The sequence below is a fragment of the Tachypleus tridentatus genome, chromosome 6 (assembly GCF_004210375.1).
Source record: "Tachypleus tridentatus isolate NWPU-2018 chromosome 6, ASM421037v1, whole genome shotgun sequence".
In the NCBI taxonomy this organism is placed as follows: Eukaryota; Metazoa; Arthropoda; class Merostomata; order Xiphosura; family Limulidae; genus Tachypleus; species Tachypleus tridentatus.
This window is the reverse complement of record NC_134830.1, coordinates 65,095,076-65,116,850: the sequence shown is the minus strand read 5'-3', so window position 1 is coordinate 65,116,850 and position 21,775 is coordinate 65,095,076. Positions and strand designations below refer to the sequence as shown.

The following is a 21,775-nucleotide window of genomic DNA, read 5'->3' as shown; positions in this document are numbered from 1 at the left end:
TGAACGAACTGAAAAGGAAGGGACGACTAACATAAGTTGACTTGCTCACTTTATATGGTTAGGTCGTCTTTAAGTACATGAGATTTCCGTGTTCTCAGCTGTCTGCTACGGGCTTCGACAATTGAATTTTAACGCTGTGAGCCTGCACTCTTAACACTGATCGGCCGGAGAACTTGTTTAATAGAAGTATTAGGACGTATATCTGTGATGTTTGACATAAACGAGGACTGAAAGACCCTCTCTCCGAGGTCTGAGTGCTAGATCTCTACTTTATATTCCTACTCACTACAAACACAGATCTTTAGATATGGTTCGGAAGTTACCTGAAATGATAAGGTGAATGATGTGTCGCTATTACAGGCCGTTGCTACTCGTTACAAAACCTTGCTAAAGATACAATAGGCTATCTACTCTCTGTCCACTACAGGATATCGAATCTCGGATTTTAGCGTTGTTATGCGTAAACTAATCCCTGATCCATTGAAGGGAGCATCAGTGAGATATTTATTTCATTACGTTTTTTTAATCAAGACGCTTTCAAAACGAAAAACGCAAAGTATCGTTTGCATACGAAACGATATTTGTCAGTGAAAAACAAGACGAAATAGAACATTTTATAGGCAACAGTTTACCAAAAGTATCAAATTAAAAAAATATATTTTGTTTTAGAGATGCTTACGTGTTTAATCACCTGAAAGAAATTTTATGCAGACAATAAACTGAACAGCAAAAATAAAGACCTCTATGGCTCACGCGAACCTGTTTCTAATTTTGAACTGTAAAAGAAAAGACAACCAGGAAATTCAATACATATTGTGTAATTTTTAAGGATTAGGCTGTAGTGCCATCTGATGGTAGAAAAATGAACTATTGCAGCAATTTATACTTTTTGATTTTTCACAAACACCAAAAGGTATCGAGGTGTGTATGTTTGTAAACATAGCACGTCCTTATTAACAGAACAAAGATACTTTCAGGCGTTTTCAGATTATGCTCTCATTCCTTTATTTTTTATTTTTACTTTTAGGGTTAAATTTTTTCCAATATTAAGTCTTTCAAGATTTTCGTTTGTTTCTTTGCACTACCTCATATCAGAAGTCAATTATTCCTAAACAGCTAAACAGCTTTATTAACTTCTGGATATTTCATAGAAGTACGTTTTCTATTTAGAATAATGAATCCTACTTTCATTAACTTTAATGGGAGAATTTTTATCTTCCTGAGGGAAATTTCAGAACTAAATTTTAGTGTATATATATATATATATATATACCGGATCTTTTCAAGTTATAATTTATTCAGCATACTTCATTTAAAATATTTAAACAAGAAACTTTTCCAGATTAAGCTAAGAAAAATTTATATGATTAAACATAAACATTTTCAACATATTTTATCGTTCTCCGCTAGGACAGCGGTAAGTCCGCAGATTTACAACACTAAAATCAGCTGTTTCATTGCCTTTGGTAGATATATCAAATACCTCGATGTGGATTTACTTCAAGAAAACACACATACACTTTATTAATTTATTTTTCGGCCGTTTGAGTTGGTTTCTTATGAACTGGTTTTTGAGTATTTCAAAAAACAATAACAAAAACGGAGATACAAAAAAAACAGCGAAAGATTAAAGTTAGAAAATTGTGAACAATCAGCTTTTAAAACAATCATGAATTACAATAAAACCGATTAACTACGAACGGTAATATATACTTTTTTTTTTCCTTTATAGGCCTAGCATGGTCAAATGGCTAAAGCGTTTGACTCGCAATTTGAGGATCGCGAGTCTGAATCACCATCATATCATACATGTTCGCCCTTTCGTTCGTGGGGGCGTTATAATGAGGTGGTGAATCGCACTATTCGTTTGTAGGAGAGTAGCACAGCAGTTATTTGTGGGTGGTGATGATAAGCTACCTTTCCTCTTGTTTTACACTGCTCAAGTAGGGACAGCTACCACAGAGAGCGATTGTGTAGCTTTGAGCTAAATTCAAACCAAACTTTTGATTATCATACCTTGCAGACGGAGGTTACAAAAAATAAGGTTCTATATACTACAAGCAAAGAAATATTAGTTCTGATTAAACAGCTTGCACTGGTCAAAATATTATATTTTTAACTGTTTCCTGCTAAGCGCAAAACTACAGTGAGTATTTAACTACATATACTTGCTAAAAATTTGTTGTTTTACTAAGTTTCGGAAGCCAGCCAGCTACGTCGCCAATTATCCTAAATCCGAGTCCTTCTCCTGTTATTCAAGAACATAAAAAACATAACATTTTAATCCTAAGAGGTTTTGACACTTTTCCTTCCACTAATGCACGTTTGATTAGTGTTGAAAAGCCACTGTCGGTACTTATATTTAAAGAATATTTGTGTATGAAATGAACTCTCTTTCGTTCGGTCGGGTGCACTTGACCTGTTCTTCCATCAAGTTAATTGCTTGCTAACTAAGTTTTAGTTCAAGTTATTAGACACCGAAACCACACCTCTCAACCATACGGTATATTTAGATACATTAATCTTATATATATAACGGTGTATATGACAGCTGAATACTACTTTAACTTAACTAATGACAACAACAAGTAAACACTTGGAGGATTTACAAGTGCTTGTTTTAATAAACACAATAACAACTAAACTCGTGGTTAATAGTACCGCTTTCTAACTTCAAGAACTTGAACTATGGAAAGAGAAAGGACCTCTATTTTGCAGGTGAGTTTTGGTTGATAAATATGGTTAACGATGTCATAAAACAACAACAGTTTAAAACAATTGGCAAACCAATGTCGTTAGTACACCAATAAGCGTACGTGATTAACGTGTAAAGCTTTGTTCTAATATTTCTTATTAAGTTTATTACGAATGAAATTTTCATTTGAAATGAGCACTAATCTACGATGTGTGGACTTCAATTACCCTTCACAACTAACCTCTAAGTCTAAAGATGTAAGACTTCAAATTTAACCAAGTATGCACACTACACTTACGCGATGGTGCGCAGCTACGGGAGAGAAGTGGGAAGAGGAGAAGTTCTCGGAATATTTAAAACATCTTCACATAAATGCAGATTTTATTATTCATGTCATTTTTGTTTGGGACAAATAATACAACAACGGTGCCAGGTGAAAGATTTGTTATGAGTTGTTTCTTTGGCAACGAACACAAACCACAACTATCTTCTCTTTTGCCTGCCCTCAAAATCTTTTTCCTCTCCTAGGTTCTCATTTCAATGTACTTGTCGGAATACCTTGCTACATGCCCAGCCCATTTCAATTTAGCTCTTAGAATAAAGCTTAATGCATCCATTACACTTGTTTTTAATACTCTATCATTTATCCATTTGTCTTGTAGTGTTATATGAGGTATTTTTCTATCCACAGCTATCTGCATTGTTTCTATCTTTCTCCTTATCTCTTTCGTTAGTGCCCATGTTTGACAACCATATGTTAAGATTGGTCGTACACACTGATTCACGATATTTTTGTTAAACATAATGGAACTGTAGTGATCCTCTAAAATATATATATGCATTCCAAAACGGTGCAATTGTTGCCTTTATTCTTGTCACAGATTCTTCCCTTGTTGTGTTTTCCATTAGAGGGTTTGTCTTAAATATTTGAACTCTGATAATTTCCATATTTTTTTATTTTCGGATTTTGATAGTATCTGAGTCAGGATAGTTGATCATATGTTTAATTTTCCCTTATGCATTTTTTTCCTGCTTTTCTGCTACTGGCATTAACACTTTTTAATAGGCCTTCTATCTTTTTTGTTGAATTTGTAGAGAGAGCTACATCATCTGTAAACCTCAGATCTGTTAGTGTCTCACCATCTATTCTAATACCTTCATTTTATAGTTCAGTTTGTCTGAATACTTGAACCCTCCTGTCACACCCCTGTCTTTATCTGTATCATCGATGTTACCTGTTGTGAAGATGCATTTTTACTGTAATGTCTGTGTGTGTGTACATATCATAAAATTTTGACGTACATTAGATTCGCTTCAGTTTTATCTGAAGAAGTTAATATTGCGCTGTATTCTATAAAGTCAAATGCCTTTTTATAATATATTCTCCTAAACATAAATGTAAGTTGTATTCCTTTGATTTTCTCTTACCGTGTTTCTCCGATAATAAGACCTACCCATAAAATAAGACCTAGTGTGATTTTTGGGGATAGTTTTAATATAAGCCCTACCCTTAAAATAAGCCCTAGTTAAGAGTGGCAGGAAGAGGAAAGAAATAATAAAAAATTAATTAATTATTTAATTTATAGTTAGTTAATTAGTTTGTTCAAGTATTAATCAGTATTAATCAGTATTAATCAGCTGTTGCTCATTATATTGCACCTCCATCGACCCTTAGTGTAGAACAGTCCTTAGTCTTACTTTACTTTTAATTTCAAAATGTGAACGATCTCCTGGTGTCACAATTTCGATTGAACTACATGTATATATATCTATTTTTACAAAGTCAGAATACAATTATCATAGCTATAGATATTCTATAAAAGTGAAACCACTCTATGAAACGAAGCCAACGATTACATTTTTAAATATAACAATAAAAGCCTTAATAAATTTGATACAACAGATGATCTGATATTACTATCTATGAGTTTTTTTTTATTTATCCATGTAAGAATAAATTGGAAGTTTTGTTTGGTTTTATAGCTTGGTAATATAAAAGAATGGTTTGTCAGTTTATGCAAAGTTTAGGAATTTCGAACATCAGACAGGAAGGATACATCCAGTTTTTTTTTGGTTTCCTTTACTCGAGACAATAAATTCGAAATCTGGAACAGAAAAGCCTAATGTAGAAATCACTTATGACTTACACTACTATAAATTAGATTTTTAAATCTTTTTCATAGCTATACTAATTAAACGAATTATTCCATCTTGGTATTTACTAAATTAACAAGAAGAGTGTTAGCATTTTTTCACTATCGTTTTTTCTCCGTCTACTGTGGCGATTCCAATCCCGTATTTTTTGTGAGTCACTAAAATTACCACTGACTCACCCTCGACTTATTTTTACTAAAGATGAATAAATATAAATACAAAACTCATACTTCAAATAACTTCTGCTATTTAAGCCAGTAAAAAAAAAACTCTAAAAAACAATCTACTTAAAATCATAGCATATATTTTGAATCTTTTAAAACATATTTAACAACATTTATGTAACTTTTTAAACATGAACCACAATACTGTTTACTGGACCTTTATAGTCTTAACACAATTATTGATTCATAGAATACCAAAGGTAAATATGTTATTGTAGTTGTTTTGCACAAAGTTACATATTGGGCTATCTGTGCTCTGCCAACCACGTGTATCAAAATCCGGATTCCGGAGTTATAAGTCCGCAGACATTCCGCTGTGCCACTAGGGAATGGCAATATGAAAATAGGAATATTCAATATTTTATAAATTGTTTATTTGTTTGGTTTTAGAATTTCGCACAGAGCTACTCGAGGGCTATCTGTGCTAGCCGTCCCTAATTTTGCAGTGTAAGACTAGAGGGGAGAGGGCTAAAACGAACATTACGGAATTGTTACGCAGAGAATAATTCAAATATAACAATAAATGAAAGAAGTAGACACATTTGAATAAAGAGATAAAATCGTTATTTGCAGTCCTTGTTTGCCTACTGGCCAGCTTTAAATCACTGAGAACTGTACATCCAATTTGATTATTTTGAATGTCGCACAAATTATAAATGATTAGCACAGATAGCCCTCGTTTGGCTTTGCGCGAAATTCAAAAATAAAGAAACAAACATTTCAGTGGTTTTTTTCTTAATTCAAAAATACACAAAGGACTATGTTTCCTCTGTTCTCCGTGAAAATGGAGGGAGTGATCACGTCATAAACTTATCGCTGGCCACGGAGAGACACTTTTTCCCAGTAAACTGATTTCGATCAAAACAATACTTGTATATTTAAACAATTCATATAAATTTAATCATTCGTTTTTATTATAAAAGTAATTAAGCATAAAACTACTCATTAGGATATTTGATGTGCCGGTTAAAGGGAAGAAACACAGAATTCTAGCATCTTAAGTCTTCATGCTTACCACCAAGCTACTAGGATGGAAGAAAAATTAGTATATTTGAATATTTTATTTGAATAGTTGTCGTTGTTTAATTAATTGATGACTTTATAGAAGTAACAAATGCGGATTTTTGATTGGTAAGTTCAGTAGAAACACTTTTATCCTATACTTGCATTTGGTAATTCTTTTATAGTTTAATAAACTATATTAAACTTCTATCTACATCTAAAAGTCAAGAAAATATAACCAATCTGAGATGTCTAAATGTAACATGTTTTTCAGGATCGAACAAAGAATGTGTATGTCTTTTAATGATGTGAGGTTGAAACATTATTAAAGTACGTTTGTGTTTATATCTTCCAGAGTCGATACAGCTACTTTTTCGGTAATTATTCTGTAGAATCTAAAGTAGTTATATTACAGAAATAAGAATGGTAAATCAAGTATGGAAGATATGTAACTTATAGTTTCTGCTTTTCTTTTGAGAAAACTTTCATATCAAATTTCTAAACAAATGACTATCAAAACGTCTATCAAATATTATAAAAAAAAGTTATGAAATAATCTATGGATCTAAACTTAACTGTACAGTAAACTGAATTAATTCCCATATTTTAATTTTCTAAACACATACTATGATTACATTAACCTCCCTGTCTCCAAGGGCTCAGCAGTAAATTTGAAGGCTTACTATGCTAAATATTTGGGTTCGATCCTAGCATGGACACGTTGCATATAGCGAAATCTGCAACTTTGTGTTTAAAAACAAAGCAGACAAACATTGGCCATTTTTAAATTACGAATATGTAACTTTATGTTAACGTCACACAGATTTTATAAATGACGAGATTAAAGAGTAAGGTATATAAACTATGCTGTATTAGTAATTCCAATATACACCATTTGTTTATTTACACGGTTAAAAGGTTGAAAAATTGACAAAGGTCTCCTGAAAAACAGTAACGGAAAGTATTCACAAGAACAGCTTTAAGACACCCTTCAAGAAAATATAGTTTCATTCGGTAATTTTCTATATCATCTTAGTCTCATTTAAATTCGCATCTGTACCTCCCATAGTCCGAAGAAAGAATCACAATCTGAGGGCAATGAGTTTGCTGTTTGTATTTGTAGAAGAAAGATGGTATTTCTCTTCAAATGAAAGGGTATAAAAGGTAAAAAAATAAGTATGTAATTCTCTATTTAAACAATGTTCTTGGAAATAATTTCTTAATGTTTTTAAATTTCAAAGTATATTATATATAAAAAATATATTGCTATTTTTAAAAGCAAATTATTTGAGTACTAATTGCTATATCGTATAATACGCTCACCCAAAAAAAGTAATTAAAGAGGCATATGGTTTGAAAACGAAAAAAACCTGAATTTAATTTCAACAAAATCTATATTACTTCACAAAATTATACATCCGATAATCAGAGCGCTGTATTCAAAAACGAACTGGTAATAATTAGCGTGGGTAAAATGTGAATATGAATATCAGAAAAACTACACCACAATACTATCACGAATAGCTAAAGCAGATCGTCTTCACAGTTTCAAACTATTTTACTAGGTTTTTATCGGCAATTGTACGGGTTTGAAATACTCGTGGCTTAAAGCATATATTGTGGAAACACTTAAAAATTAGTGTGTGTGTGTGTGTTTTCTTATAACAAAGCCACGTCGGGCTATCTGCTGCTCCCACCGAGGGGAATCGAACCCCTGATTTTGCGTTGTATAAAAAATTAGTAAGAGATGGAAAGTGAGTACTATGAAAAGAAAAAGAATTATGGTCCGTGAAATGAGTAATAAAAATGACGTTTTAATCAAAATAGGAAAAGTTTTTATTGAACCACATGTATTTTTTCTTATTAAATTTCAGGTCCAGCATGGCCTAGCGCGTGAGGCGTGCGACTCATAATCCGAGGGTCGCAGGTTCGTGCCCGAGTCGCGCCTAAACATGCTCGACCTCCCCGACGTGGGGGCGTTATAATGTGACGGCCAATCCCACTTGGTAAAAGAGTAGCCCAAGAGTTGGCAGTGGGAGGTGATGACTAGCTGCCTTCCCTCTAGTCTTACACTGCTAAATTAGGGACGGCTAGCACAGATAGCCCTCGAGTTGCTTTGTGCGAAATTCCAAAAAAAACAAAACAAATCTTAATAAATTCTAAATATTTTTTAAAATATTATTTGTTATAAAATGTTTAAGATGTATATTTTTCCTCACTTTAAATTACGTAATCATATTTCAGAATCACACGAAAATAAACAAATCAAAGACAAATATAAAAATGGAATCAAAAATCGTAAAATTACGTATATTATGTTTTTCACATCGTTTTATCTAAAGACACAGTTTTTAAAGTCTATCGATATATATACATATATGAATATATATTGTTGAGTTTTTATAGTTAACAACAAGTGTTTCTTCATGACCGCAAAGAACCATTTCATAGGATAGGTTTTAATTCCTCTGATCGTCCACAAAATCTGGTTATTGATGTCCACAGTGAATGTATAATGGTTATCACCAACTAAAAGCAATAGTTTGACAATTGTAAGCCTACTTGCTATTTTTATCTGCATTAGAAAAAATAGATATTAGACACTCAATAAGGAATTATTATACGAATCGACTTGTTTGAAACCTCATTTAAGACAAACTAATTTGGGTTTTACATATTTATTTAAGTTTCTTATAAATGTATTTAATATATCACAATTTCTTTTCATACGGTACTGTTTTTACTTGTATTGCTTCAATTTATCAGAATAGAATTAAAAAAAATAATCAAAATCAAATTTTTTAAGCAAAATTTCTTTATGAATAATCAACTTTCAACAAAAATTTTTTCATCGTAAAAAGAAAACTTACTACTGCCAGTTCAATTCCCAAAAAAACCATAGTTCCATTTTCATAACCCATACGATCGAGAAGTGTGCCCCCTATAGATGGTCCAATAAAACCGCTACATAAAAAACCCCAAACTTTACAATCAAATTCACAAATCAAAAACATTGAGCCTTTAAATTAAAAATCATTAATGATTATGTATGTTTTAAATTCCTTACCCAAGAGCAAAAGTACACTTAAAGAGCCCCGAAACAATCGTTAAAGTTGGTATGTCGTCTGGGAAACCTCGTAATTTATAAAAAAGAAGGAATATTAGTATCTATTGATTGATTGTTATTAAAGTAATAAACTGAGGTAATTACAAAGATTATAACTTAAGTTTTATCTCCTCTTGAAGCAGAACGCTTTCAGGGACAGTAAAATTTGCTCACTAGTCTTCTGAGTCAATATTCAAGTACAGCTTCAGACATCGCTTCGATTATGAACACCTTCATTCTCTCTGGAGAAATATTGTGGACGTTCGTAATGTTTATATACAAATCATTGTTTTCTTTCCAATTACAAAGACAATAAGATTTTTTCTACATCTTTCTTTTTCATACTTACTTCAATTAAATAATAATTCACAACTGGTCAAACCTTCAATTTCACATCATATTTAGCAAATAAGGCAGTGTTTGTTTGAAGTTAAGCACAATGCTACACAGTGGACTATCATTGCTCTTCCGCCAGGAATACTGAAACCCGGTTTATAGCGTTGTAAGTCCGCAGACATACCGCTGTGTCATTTCAGGCTGAGGCAGAGATTGGAGTTTATTAAAAAGCTGATAACACCAAAAGCGTTGTATACGTATGCTACAAATTTCATTTTCTATCTTGGTTACATAGACACTGACATCGATACTCTTATACAATGAGCGAGTGTTTATCAGGCAGGCGGTAGTATTGTCCATACAGTAAGGTATGGTTCGAATTGTTCATAGAAATGGTATTTTGAATGTCTTCTTAACACGTTATCAGAACTTTACAGTGCTATAAAGTGTTTCCTTTAACAACAATATCTATGTAATAACTGAGTCACAAATTTTGGAAATGTCTGTAAATATCATTGTAAATCTATTTGAAATCGTAATAAGTAACAATAAATTGGATGCTCGTCCAAGACATATAATATGTAACACCATCTTGACATTTATTTCCTTTTATTTAAAAAAAAAGTTTTTCTCCTATTATTTCCTTGTATTTAATTATATATGAAACTTAAAACACAAGTCTTACACAGTGACTCTCAAGGAGTGGTTGAATCCTGTGATTACTTTGCCTCCCGCCCCAAGACCAAGAAGAACTTGAGCAATGATTACCAACCACAAAGTGCTGTAAGTACTGATAAAGATTAATGGTGTGTTAGAATGTGTATTCCAAAATAGTGTCTGTAAACAATCATATATGCTAATAAAACGAATGTTAAACGTAATGCAGTTACACTTCTCAGCAACACAAACTAATATATTAAAATCCAGATCTGAAAAACCTAGGACATTCACATCTTAAAGAGACTTCGAAAGAGTTGGAAAAAATATTCCAAGAAATATACCAGCCTATATATGAGCACTGAACACAAGTTTGGTTAACAAAAACACTCACTGTGAGAAGAAAATCAACATATTTCTTTAAGTATTCACTTTCGCAAGTATTTTTTTAAATAACTAATATTAAAACAGACTATAATATTCGTTTAAAACAAAGTGTGATATTTGATAGAACATAACAGAAACTAATGTAAGAACGTATGTACATACGCACAACTCCATCATTTAGTACGTGCGGCTAATTTGGCGTAACATTTTAAGTGTTAACTGCATGTAAATTTGATTTAAATGACCTCAAGGGATGTTTATGAATAAAAATATTTTGATATATCATTTTAACAGAAAAAATCAAATATGAGTAGTCCTCGTATTTAAATTCAAAACACTAAATTCGTTTCTGTAAGGGAGAGTTTAGTTCCATAAGTGATACACAATGATGGTAATTCTTTCTATTATATTATGCTTACGTTTCCAAAGGAAGAAACGGCGCGGGTCCAAGAAGTAGAAAGCTTGCTGCGCAGACAATGCTTGATGTGTACATTGTAATGTAAGAGTCAGGGTTAAAAATAAGGAAATAATGGTGGTTAAGGTTTAATTTAAATAAATGATGACTTGATACAAGTTGTGGTTTTTATACTTACATCCTATGATTTAAGTATGAAAAATAAGATTAAGTCACACACATTCCTTCAAACTGAACTTCATGGTTTATTGAAATTCAGTTGTATCTCAACAAACGCGAGCATTAACTTATGATGCTAATCATTTAGATTAATAACTAAAATACAGAGTTAGAAGTAATTGAAGAAACAAACAGTCTGATTCTGTCTGAGGGAAATATTCTAAGACTTTTTCGTTTATAAAATATAAAATGTACTTGTAGATAAGCATAAAGTTACTCAATGGGCTGTTGTCATTTAAACCCAGTTTTAACATTAAGAGACTTCGGACTTATCGTTAAGCCACTTCGAGCTGAGATAAAATAATCAGTATTTCCTTTCAAAATAAAACTTCATCCGAACGACTTACAATCAAAGCTGCAAATTCATCTCTATAATTTATAAATAAATTGTTTTCTCTATGTATTTAAATAATATTCTGGTACTATTATCACAACAACAAAAAAACAGTAAATTTAGGCATGTAACATATTTACAATTTTGTCATACACGTATACCCAAACTGGAGTTCCAACTGCATATATTCCACCAGAAGCAATGAACAGTAGTCCCACAACAGATGGAGTTAGTCCAAGCTATATGAAATATACACAGAGACAAAGGTATAATTTATATTCGTTCTTTTACGACATTATTTCATGAGAAACAGGAATTAACTTGGATTTCAATGTAACTTTTTATTCTTAGTTACATATCTGTATGACAATAACTATTTTTATTCGTTTATATTTCATTTTCTTGGGTACTTATTCACAGATCGAATAATAAACCGTAATTTGATTAATGTCATCAGTAGACAAGGGATTATGTAAAAAACAAAACAAAATCACTACATGTTTTGTTACTAACTAATGCTATTCTTTATACTTCAATATGAATTACATTAATAGCTGAAATTAACTATATTAAGATTATTTGAAAAGGTTTTTAATATTGTATTCATAATCACTGACAACTACGTGACATACACTGAGAGTGGCGTAAGAATTAGAACATTGATCTGGGATCTACTTGGTGTGTCGTAACAGTGAAGTAACTACTACTATTTGGTTAAATCAAGCCGCCTTTTATAACTGGCACTACCTCTATTGTCTATAAATAAAGATTAAGGACCGTTCGCCAAACCGTAAGGGTTTCTTGTCTGATTGTTTTACTGTGTACATAAGGTGTTGTTTAAGAAAATAAACAAATTGTCATACTTCTAGTATTGCAAAAATACAACGATAATGTAACGAAAAATAAGTCTTAATAAAAATTATTATATACACCATATCTGTGAACTTGGTTAGAAGATAACAAGTTAGTTTTATTCAATACTGTATTTCTTGAAATTTAAGACGCACCCCCTTTTATAAACGGATTTTCAGAAAAAAAAATTGGATAATAATTAGAAAGTTGTGAATATGTTTTTAAAAAGTTTATTAAAGAATGGATATTATATTAGATTCTCAAGTTGAAGCATCTTCTTCCTTTGATTCACTTTGTCCCAAAGAATGTCATCTGTTTTACTACTTGTTGTCCTTTGCCGTAATGATAACTTTTCTCTTTTCATAAATTTCTCACACCAGCCCCGACCTGCCTTGAATGAAGTACCACTATTTCCTGCACATACTTTTTTCTTTTAACATTAAAACTACTCTCGTTACAGACAGTTCTTTATTTCTTAACTCTCCAAAATACGTTAAAACGGTGGCATCAATTTCAAAATTTCTTCCTTTTCTTGTGCCAGAAAATAACTCTGTACTTTTCTTTCAAGTAAACAACTTGGTTTTCATACTACACCAACTCACTCATATATACTTTTTACCGGCTGTTCGATCCCCAATCTGTTGGGCGAACAAATTAATTTTTCTTTTAAATACGGCAAAAACGCTTTTCCATGGGTAAAAAATGCAATAAAACTAAAGAAACATAATGAAATAGAGTCTGAACAACAGGAAAGCCAGACAAAGATTAAACACGGTGATGAGAAACCCACTTGAAGTAAAAATGTATATTAAAGACGGCTGGTATGGGTATTAATAGTTTATTAAAACAAAGTAGAAATTATATGAGAAAGAAGGAAATTGAATATGATAACAACAAGTTTTAACGTAGAAAATAACATAACTAAATCAAATAACATATTTTATATTAATATTTAGTTCGTAAAACAAAATGATAGCGACCCAGTTATGTTTCAATCTGTTAAGTTATCGCTACAAATGCACGTTTACTTGCTAGGGTCGAGAATAATTGAACATTCTAAAAAAAATGTTTTCTAAATATAATTTTTAACTGTCAGTAAGCGCTGTCTGAATTCGTTTTAACTTTTGTTTGTTTCCAACATCCAACTTGACTTCTGAAGTATTGTAATAATAAATTCACGAAACCCTAAGAAAGAAAGGAAGCTACCTACTTGTCTAACGTGTGGCTCCAAGGTCGCCTCGTTAAAGCACACGCTGAGAAAACCAGTTAAGATATTTACCAAATCTACAATAAAAGTTTGGTTGAAGATAATCTTCCAATGTTCACCTTCGTTGTGGTTCATGGTACACTCTGATTAACAATAAAAGTAAAGGGTTAAGAATTAGTTCAGCTCGAAAGAAAGTAAGAAGTTTAATGCTCTTAAATAGTCAATTGGAATAATGTATTAAAACTTCGACTCGATAAAAGGGATTGCTTTTCGTATCTCACCGTTTAAACAAAACCGTTTCGCAACGAAGTATCCAAACTGTTCAGGTTGTTTTGAGATAACCACGAACGAGTAATGTAAGAGAATCTAATTAAAATAAATATATAGAAGTTAATTTTACTCACTCGTTTCTGGTAAGAAACAGATAATGATAGCAGACAAACATACCAGAATCGCTCCAAGAAGGAAAAACGGTAACATGAAACCTCCAACCTGAAAACCAAGTGACATTGTGAATATATGAGGTAGCTTAAGTAAATAATTATATGCATTGTATAAGATACAATTTTATTTAGTTATATGCTTAATTTTCGGATTTAAAATGCTCTAAAACTTTTTCGTTTCAGCAGGTTATATAATATACAAGTATTATAATATATGCTTCGGATTTTTTATATACACTCTTAATCACTGTATTAAATAAAACACATCAAACAGACAAAATTTGTGACAGATGGTTAGTTTCAAACTGTTGGAGACTATTATCATTATAAAAATATATTTTTGGTTGGCTAAAATTCCTTTTAGAAACAAGCAACGTAATCATGTATATTTAGATGTTTATTTGTATGTCACCAAGAACTCTTATAGGTAGATAGAAGGGTTGTTGTTTTATATCAAAGCAACACACTAATCTATGTGTATTCAGTCTACTGCGGGCGATCGAACCCCAGATTGCAACGTTGTGTGCAAGTTACTTAATCCATAAATTTTAAAATTCAATAAATCAGAAAAACTTATGATAAATTGACCAAAAAAAGAAATCCTCCAATTGTCGGTCCTATCGTTATTCCCACACCGTAGAACATTTCAACAATGGCCTTTAACAATTGAAATATATTATTATTAAGTTGAGCATTCTAACACAATTAAATTACTTATTTATTACTACGGAATCTAACATCAAAACTTATCTGTTTGGACCCAGTGATTTAGAATTACTAGTAATGTAAAATACAAGGACCTCACACGCTTATAATTCAACAGGGACTATTGTGAGATAAAATGCTACTTTACTTGCATGTAAATTCTGGTACCTATTTCTGTAACATACAAAGGTAAATGTAAATGAGCAACACCTCGGAATTTATTCGAGTATATATTACAAGATGCGTATAAGTTAATATTAGCACGAGAAAGCCAATAATAATAAGAGGATTAATCATGGATACAGGTTAACGCAGGTTAATAAAAACGCAGTGCGAAGCATGAATAAGTTCTTCTCCCTAAAACTCTGATACTTTTTAAATTTTAGTTTAACAACTACATATTCATCTTTTAAGCAATACGGTTTCTTAAAAGGTTAGTAAATGTTGTATACTTTCAATATATCTGCGGACTTACAACACTAGAAACTAGGTTTCGATACCCGTTATGAGCAGAACACAAATAGCGCACTGTTTAGATTTGTTCAAAAGTTTATTGTGTCATTGTTGACCGATAGGTTATGAAAGTTGTTAAACTGGTGATATTTCATTGAACAGACAGTTGTGTGCGTTTTTAAATATAAAGGTTGTATATATAATAATAACCATTAAATATTGCAGACTGTGAATAGTTATGTTATCTTTCTTTGTTTATTTTGTAAGCTATTTATGTATACATGTATACGTATTATATATTTGCTGTTGAAAAAAATGTTTATAATGACATATATAAATACACATGTGTGTTTGTAATTAGTTAACGTTTTTTCTACTTGTCCTTAGTGACAGGTCAATGAGAACATGTATTAATGTTTCGCCTGTTGGTAAGTAAATAGATTACAAAAACATTATGAAACAATCTTGCCACTTTCTTTAGACTTCAGATTTAATTCTGTGAAAAAAGGGAAAGTGTATTCTCCGTATTGCGCCTTCTCAATTCTTTAATCAAAAAAGAAACATTCATGCACGCAATACAATGCCACAATTGACATGCGGATAAGAATAAAAAGAATTATTTGCATGATTACAATTCAGCTGTAGAGAAAAGTAAACTTACAATGATATGAATTCATTCATTATATCTTAAAATTAAAACTGTGCGAATAGTTTGCTAAAACTATAGCAAACTGAACAACATTATCTTAATGATTTATTTCATATTCTGTCTCTCTCTCTCAGAATGCAGTTTTCAATTATAGTTTCAATGCAGATACGGTCGTTATTAAATTTCTTAATATAATCGTTAGTTTAAGAGGTATTACCTTGAGAATGCTAAATATTCTATTCCTGAACTGCAGTTTTGTCAATAAATAGAGGTACATGAAATTTGATATTATACTCTTAACTAAAGTATCCTATGTTGCATAACCTGACATACAGTATGGAGCATTGTAGTCGGCATGGCCAGGTGGGTTAAGGCGTGCGATTCGTAATCTGAGGGTCGCGTGTTCGCATCCCGGTCGCACCAAACATGCTCGCTCTTTCATCCGTTGGTGAAAGAGTAGCACATGAGTTGGCGGTGGGAGGTAATGATTAGCTGCCTTCCTTCGAGTCTTACACTGCTAAATTAGGGACGGCTAGCGGAGATAGCTTTCGAGTAGCTTTGCGCGAAATTGAAAAAAAAAAAAACATAACAAGTTGTATTCTTCATTGTATTGAATCTTAGAAATGATATCAATCATTCCCAGTGAGCAATGATAGACACCGAAACAAGAAAGAATCTGTTTGCTGTTAGGTTTCAGATTCAGTTCGAAAGTCAAAATCTCAGCAAAGATCAGTTCAATAATATCTAATAAACGAGAATTACTGACAAAGACTGAGCAGCAATATTAAAAAAACTTCCGCTGTGTCTATATGTTTAGAGATTATCTTCAGCTATCATTTGAGATCTTAAAAACTACATAATCATTTATTTTACATTTTACTTTTCGTATCACTTAAAATGCTTGAGTTTCCAGATTTACTTAGTACGTCAGAATATGGGAATTATTTATGGCATGCTAAAACCTCTTAAACCACATTGTTTTATCAGATAAATAATATCAAAAATTGACAATTGTAATAATAGTTTATTAAGTGTTAACAAATGTTTACAATGAATGCAATAACCATAAATTTATAGATAAAAATTATTATTTCATTCACTGTAGAAATTTAATTAAATATTCATGTGCATTCAGATCAGTTTCATGTGAGATCAAATACTTTACAATAAGCTACACATTTTCATACTGAGTTCTTTAGTTTTGAAGTTCCGACATCTTACAAGCTAAACGAAGTTAGACAAGTCGATTCCAAAGTGACCCTGACTTTTTCAAAGTGACGTTGCAGTAAAACTGGTAGAACATATAATATCGGAGTTACAATAACAAGCTGGGTTACCTGTACCCTGGATAAAAGTTATTTAAATTCATTACTAATGAAAAGTTATCTTAAGACATGAAAAGTTGTTTCCTTTATATATATTTAAAACACAACAACAAAAACGCCCATAAAAAAAAATATATATGAAACCGTATCTTCTCATTGACCCAACATCCTTCATGTAAAACTTAGTGAAAATCTATCAACAAGGGCAAAATGGTAGTAAAAAAATACCGCAAAAATACTTATAAAAATATAGAATGCAAAATAAAAAATGTGTGTGTATTTCCCTATGAACCTCCGTACCAATTTTTGAGAAGATTCATCCACACCCTGTGAAGTGTTCATATGAACATACAACAGACTATATTACTATATTGATATACATGACGCCAATGCATTAGAACCGCGTTTGACGTATTAGTGACGCTTTTTCTGCATCCTGAGGATAAAAAAAATAAAGTTCTTTGTAACGGGAAAATTGTGACCTCTATTGCAAATCTATATACACACAGGATAAAAATGTCGCGAAGTTGGAAGTTGCACGTCACTTAATGGTATAAAAGTTCCAGTATCATATAAGCAAGTTCCATTATAGCATGATAACGCATTTGACATGTTTCAGTGATGCAAATGTATTATAAAACTCGCAATAGAATATTGCACGGATTCAAAATCAAACATTTATATACATTGCTGTGTATCAAGACACTATTTTCAAGTGAAAATTTATCATAAAGCAACATTTTGTGAGATGCAAGCTTATGTTGATAGTTTTGAAGTTGTTTTCTAAATCATTCGGTTATAATTTCTATTCATCATACAAATAGAATAATGTTATCTTAAGAAACAATTAAAATCCAGGATTTTTTCAAAATGCACTCTGCTTTTTAAGAACATAGTATCTGCGTATCTGGAAATATCTAACATCACTCAATTGTTACAGTATTCTGTTTTTGAAATAAACCTATTTCTTTTGAACATTTATTTATTTAATCAGACTATATTTCTCGAAGAAAACAAGTGAGCATACTGTACATAATGCTTATGAAAAGACATTACATTTAAGTTTATTGAAAAAGATTCTTTTTACAAGGACTGTAGCACGACGTTCAGTAAATTCATTAGCAACGATGGTGTAACCCAGAGTGAACAGAGCTGTGGATCCCAAAGCTTGAACAATCCTTCCCAGTAACGACAACGAGAAAAAGGTAGCTCCAGGTGAGAACTTTATTACAGTGCTAAAGACAGAACATCATTGCCAAATTATAAAAAAGACTTCTTGGATACACTGCACAGAATATCAAACACTTTCCTCCTAATATTAATAATAGACAAAATACTGAGTTAAAACATTCACACCTGCAGTTTAAACTGACTATTTCAACATATTAATGTAGTTTAAGTTATGTTTTAATGAATTATTCAAATCTTATTTTACTTATACTTTTAAATCATTTTTATAGAGTGCTATGTTATCTCTAATTTGTTCAGTTAACCACGTTTCTAAAGGGATATATATCTTATATATATATATATATATAAGGGATGTATATAAAGGGATATACAAAGCTTCTTAACCAGCAAAGACTTTTATCCTTAACAAATTCCAATATTATGTTCTGACTACTTTAATCAGTTGTGTATCTTAAAAATGATTACTTAAATGGTGTACAGATTAAAAATTAATAGCTATTCCGTGAACTTTCCAGCCACAAAAATCTTCTTCGTAAAATAAATTTTATTTATTATAAATAAATATTTAAAATATAATGTAACAAGATTTTAGATTTCATGCGTGCATTTGTGCAAAATATATTTTACCAAAGTTTTAAATATCCTCCGATGCAGCTGATGCATAACCCAATCAATTATCATCATTCTCAGATATTAAGATGGTGTTCAGTACTGTACGAGTAAATATAGTTGAAAGAACCTAAAAATAGTGAAGAAACGTGTATAACTGAATTATATCTTTAATTTTATGCCATAGTCTGCTTTTAAACAAATGGTCTTAAGGGACATTTTTCAAATGAATGTGTGTTTTCTAAAAGTTGCATTTTTAAGAATTTAAACTGATGCACAAGATTTCGAACCTTTTTTTTTTGCAAATCGTCATAATATAGGTGTGTTTGTAATTTTAATAAAGGATTTGAGTATTTTATTATGTTACTATTTCAAAGCTTTAACAAACTATTATTAAACAAACATAATAGATTTCTCAATATAATAATAGAGGAGAGGAGAATAATTCGTCTTGTCAATTCTGTTTCGACGTAAAAGAACCAGTCTGTGTCGACTTTGACGAAAAGAGGTTCAAATATAAATCTCTGGATACAAATGTTGTGATTAACCGGGTAACGAACATTTGTATAACAGCTTGAAATGTTTTAATATATTATTTTCAAAGAAATGAACTGTGTATTGTTTGTGATATTTCTTAAAGTAATCGCCTAGAAATCAGAGACACTTACTGTAAAATTTCAACTAACACATAAAAGCTGATGCCCAACAAAGGAGACAAAACTTAAACTATGCAAGAAAAAAAGTACCCATTTAAAGTGCACCTCTCTTAGTGCCTAAGCGGTATGTTTGCGGACTTACAACGCCAGAAATTGGGTTTATATACTCCTGGTGTGCAGAACGCAAATAGCCCACTGTGTAACAGCTTTGTTCTTAATTGTAAAGAAACCTATAAGAAGTGATTTAGTGTATCACTTTTGTTTCAAGAAATATTTGCCAAAATCTTATTTTTTTCATTTGATTGAAGAAACCTTTGATTTTCAAGAACAATAATAAGCAGCATCACTTTTGACAAAACGTTTTAAATTTACCTTTACCTTTATTATAATTGTTAAAAAAGAAACGAAAATGAATGGTAAACTTACCCAAGCAAGATCGTAGCACCTCCAGTAAAAAATACTCCAGAGTTTATTGAAAATATTGGAGACAATGTTGGAACCTGTAAGTAAAAAACATATCAGTTCAAAATAAAAATACGCAACATACTAAGAATGTTTTAGTAGTTACGTGAAAAATATTTGTAACTAATCAGTTAATGAACGTAATAAAATGGTAAAATAAACTCTTTTTGATTTGAGCAAAATCTTATTGAGTTAATAGTTAAGAGAAATTTCACCAGAACAGATAGCTTAAATTTGTTTAATTTGCTACATTATTTCCTAACGGTATAAATTCTTACCTCTAACATGCATTACAATATTGGAATTGTTATCTCTACTATACATTATCTGTATCTGTGTCTAAGAAAACTAACACTTGGAGTTATTGCCTGAATAAAATTAATTGTGTAGAAATACGGAGTACTTGAGCCTACTAATAATGGTCCTTGAAATTATTGCCTGGACTAGATTCTCTTCGTGATAATATGGAATTGTTGAATTTACTAAAACTTATAATTGTTGATTTTATTACATTATCTGCACGACAATAAGAAACCGTTGCGTCTGTTAAAACTAACACTTGGAACTGTTGTCTTTACTACCTTATCTGCCTGACAGTATGTGATTTTGTCCACAGAAAAATTCAATTAACAATTTTAAATAATTACATCTAGATGTTAGTCTAACAGCTTTGTTTTTGTATGAATAAAGGTACAACTGGCAGAGCAAAACCATTGCACATACTGACGAACATAATGACAGTTTGTATTACTTATATTTATTAATTTATCAGTCTCACAGACTGTAATCGTTTCACCCATGCATTTACAGACAACTTTAATCATTTCTGTCAGCTGGCTTGATAGCGTGCCCAAAATTAAATGTTGTTTGTTTTATTGTCATAATTTGAAAGTTTATGTTTACTGTGCAAGTACTTTTGAAATCGTTGCTCTTTATAGATGAGTTTCAAGCATTCATTTTCTATCTATCAAATTCATAATCTTTGATTCGAGTAGAATTGCCATGTTTAGAACGTTTTGCCATTTGTTAAGTGTTTTGGAGGTGGGATTTTAGTTTGAAATGTTACATTTAGTTGTACATGTTGATATTAACGATTTTAATCTTTATAAAGGAGAAAATGAAAGTATATAGTAGCATGTATTATAATAACTTGGGATCGAAATGTTTGCATTTAAAGAACATGTTTATTGGCAATGAAACAATACAATAAATAACTTAATACAGCCCGAACTATATTGTTTAATTGATACTCACCATCTTGCACATAAACGGAGAGAGAATAAATACAACGAAGTGAAATATTCCAAAAACAAATCCATATTGGGTTGATGATAGTTGTATTTTCTCTGCCTGAAAAAAGTTCACATACAAATAATGATGGTTTAAGAACATAAAAATCTCTAAACAAACAAAGAATAATAATTCATAAGAAATGCACCTTAAACTGAAATCATTTGCCTTACCTACATGTTTATTTGTATCTTTATCTATTTACGGCAAGTACACATATTTCCACTTACTTCACTTAGTTTTTAAAAAGCAATTAGCTTAAGTGTATAACCTTCGCTATTGTTACAATGATTAATTCTCACAAAAATATTCTTCTTCACAATAAATAAATTTCTCTTACGTAATGGACATTGCGAAAAGTAATCTCTTTTCTTCTGTTCCTCTGTTTGTTTCGTAATAAATTG

The 21,775-nt window shown here is 31.2% G+C and overlaps 1 protein-coding gene across 1 annotated transcript; it reads right to left on the bottom strand.

The window, feature by feature from the left end:
* Positions 1 to 7,513: 7,513 nt before the first annotated feature.
* LOC143252707 (MFS-type transporter SLC18B1-like) lies at positions 7,514 to 21,430 on the bottom strand. Its single transcript, XM_076505267.1, has 9 exons — positions 21,336 to 21,430; positions 20,046 to 20,119; positions 18,220 to 18,398; positions 14,036 to 14,080; positions 13,592 to 13,731; positions 11,691 to 11,768; positions 10,203 to 10,307; positions 8,946 to 9,039; positions 7,514 to 8,604 (listed from the first exon to the last, which is right to left on the bottom strand). Exons 1-8 carry the CDS (start codon positions 21,345 to 21,347, stop codon positions 8,986 to 8,988), a joined length of 687 nt encoding a protein of 228 aa, XP_076361382.1. The 5' UTR covers positions 21,348 to 21,430; the 3' UTR covers positions 7,514 to 8,604; positions 8,946 to 8,985.
* Between the last annotated feature and the right edge of the window lie 345 nt (positions 21,431 to 21,775).

Coding starts and splice junctions, on each gene's coding strand:
- LOC143252707 (XM_076505267.1), bottom strand. Junction 14,081..18,219: donor CTTTTTCAATAAACTTAAAT/GTAATGTCTTTT, acceptor CTTGGTTTTCAG/GTTGGAGGTTTCATGTTACC. Junction 10,308..11,690: donor CAGTTGGAACTCCAGTTTGG/GTATACGTGTAT, acceptor AATCTTTATCAG/TACTTACAGCACTTTGTGGT.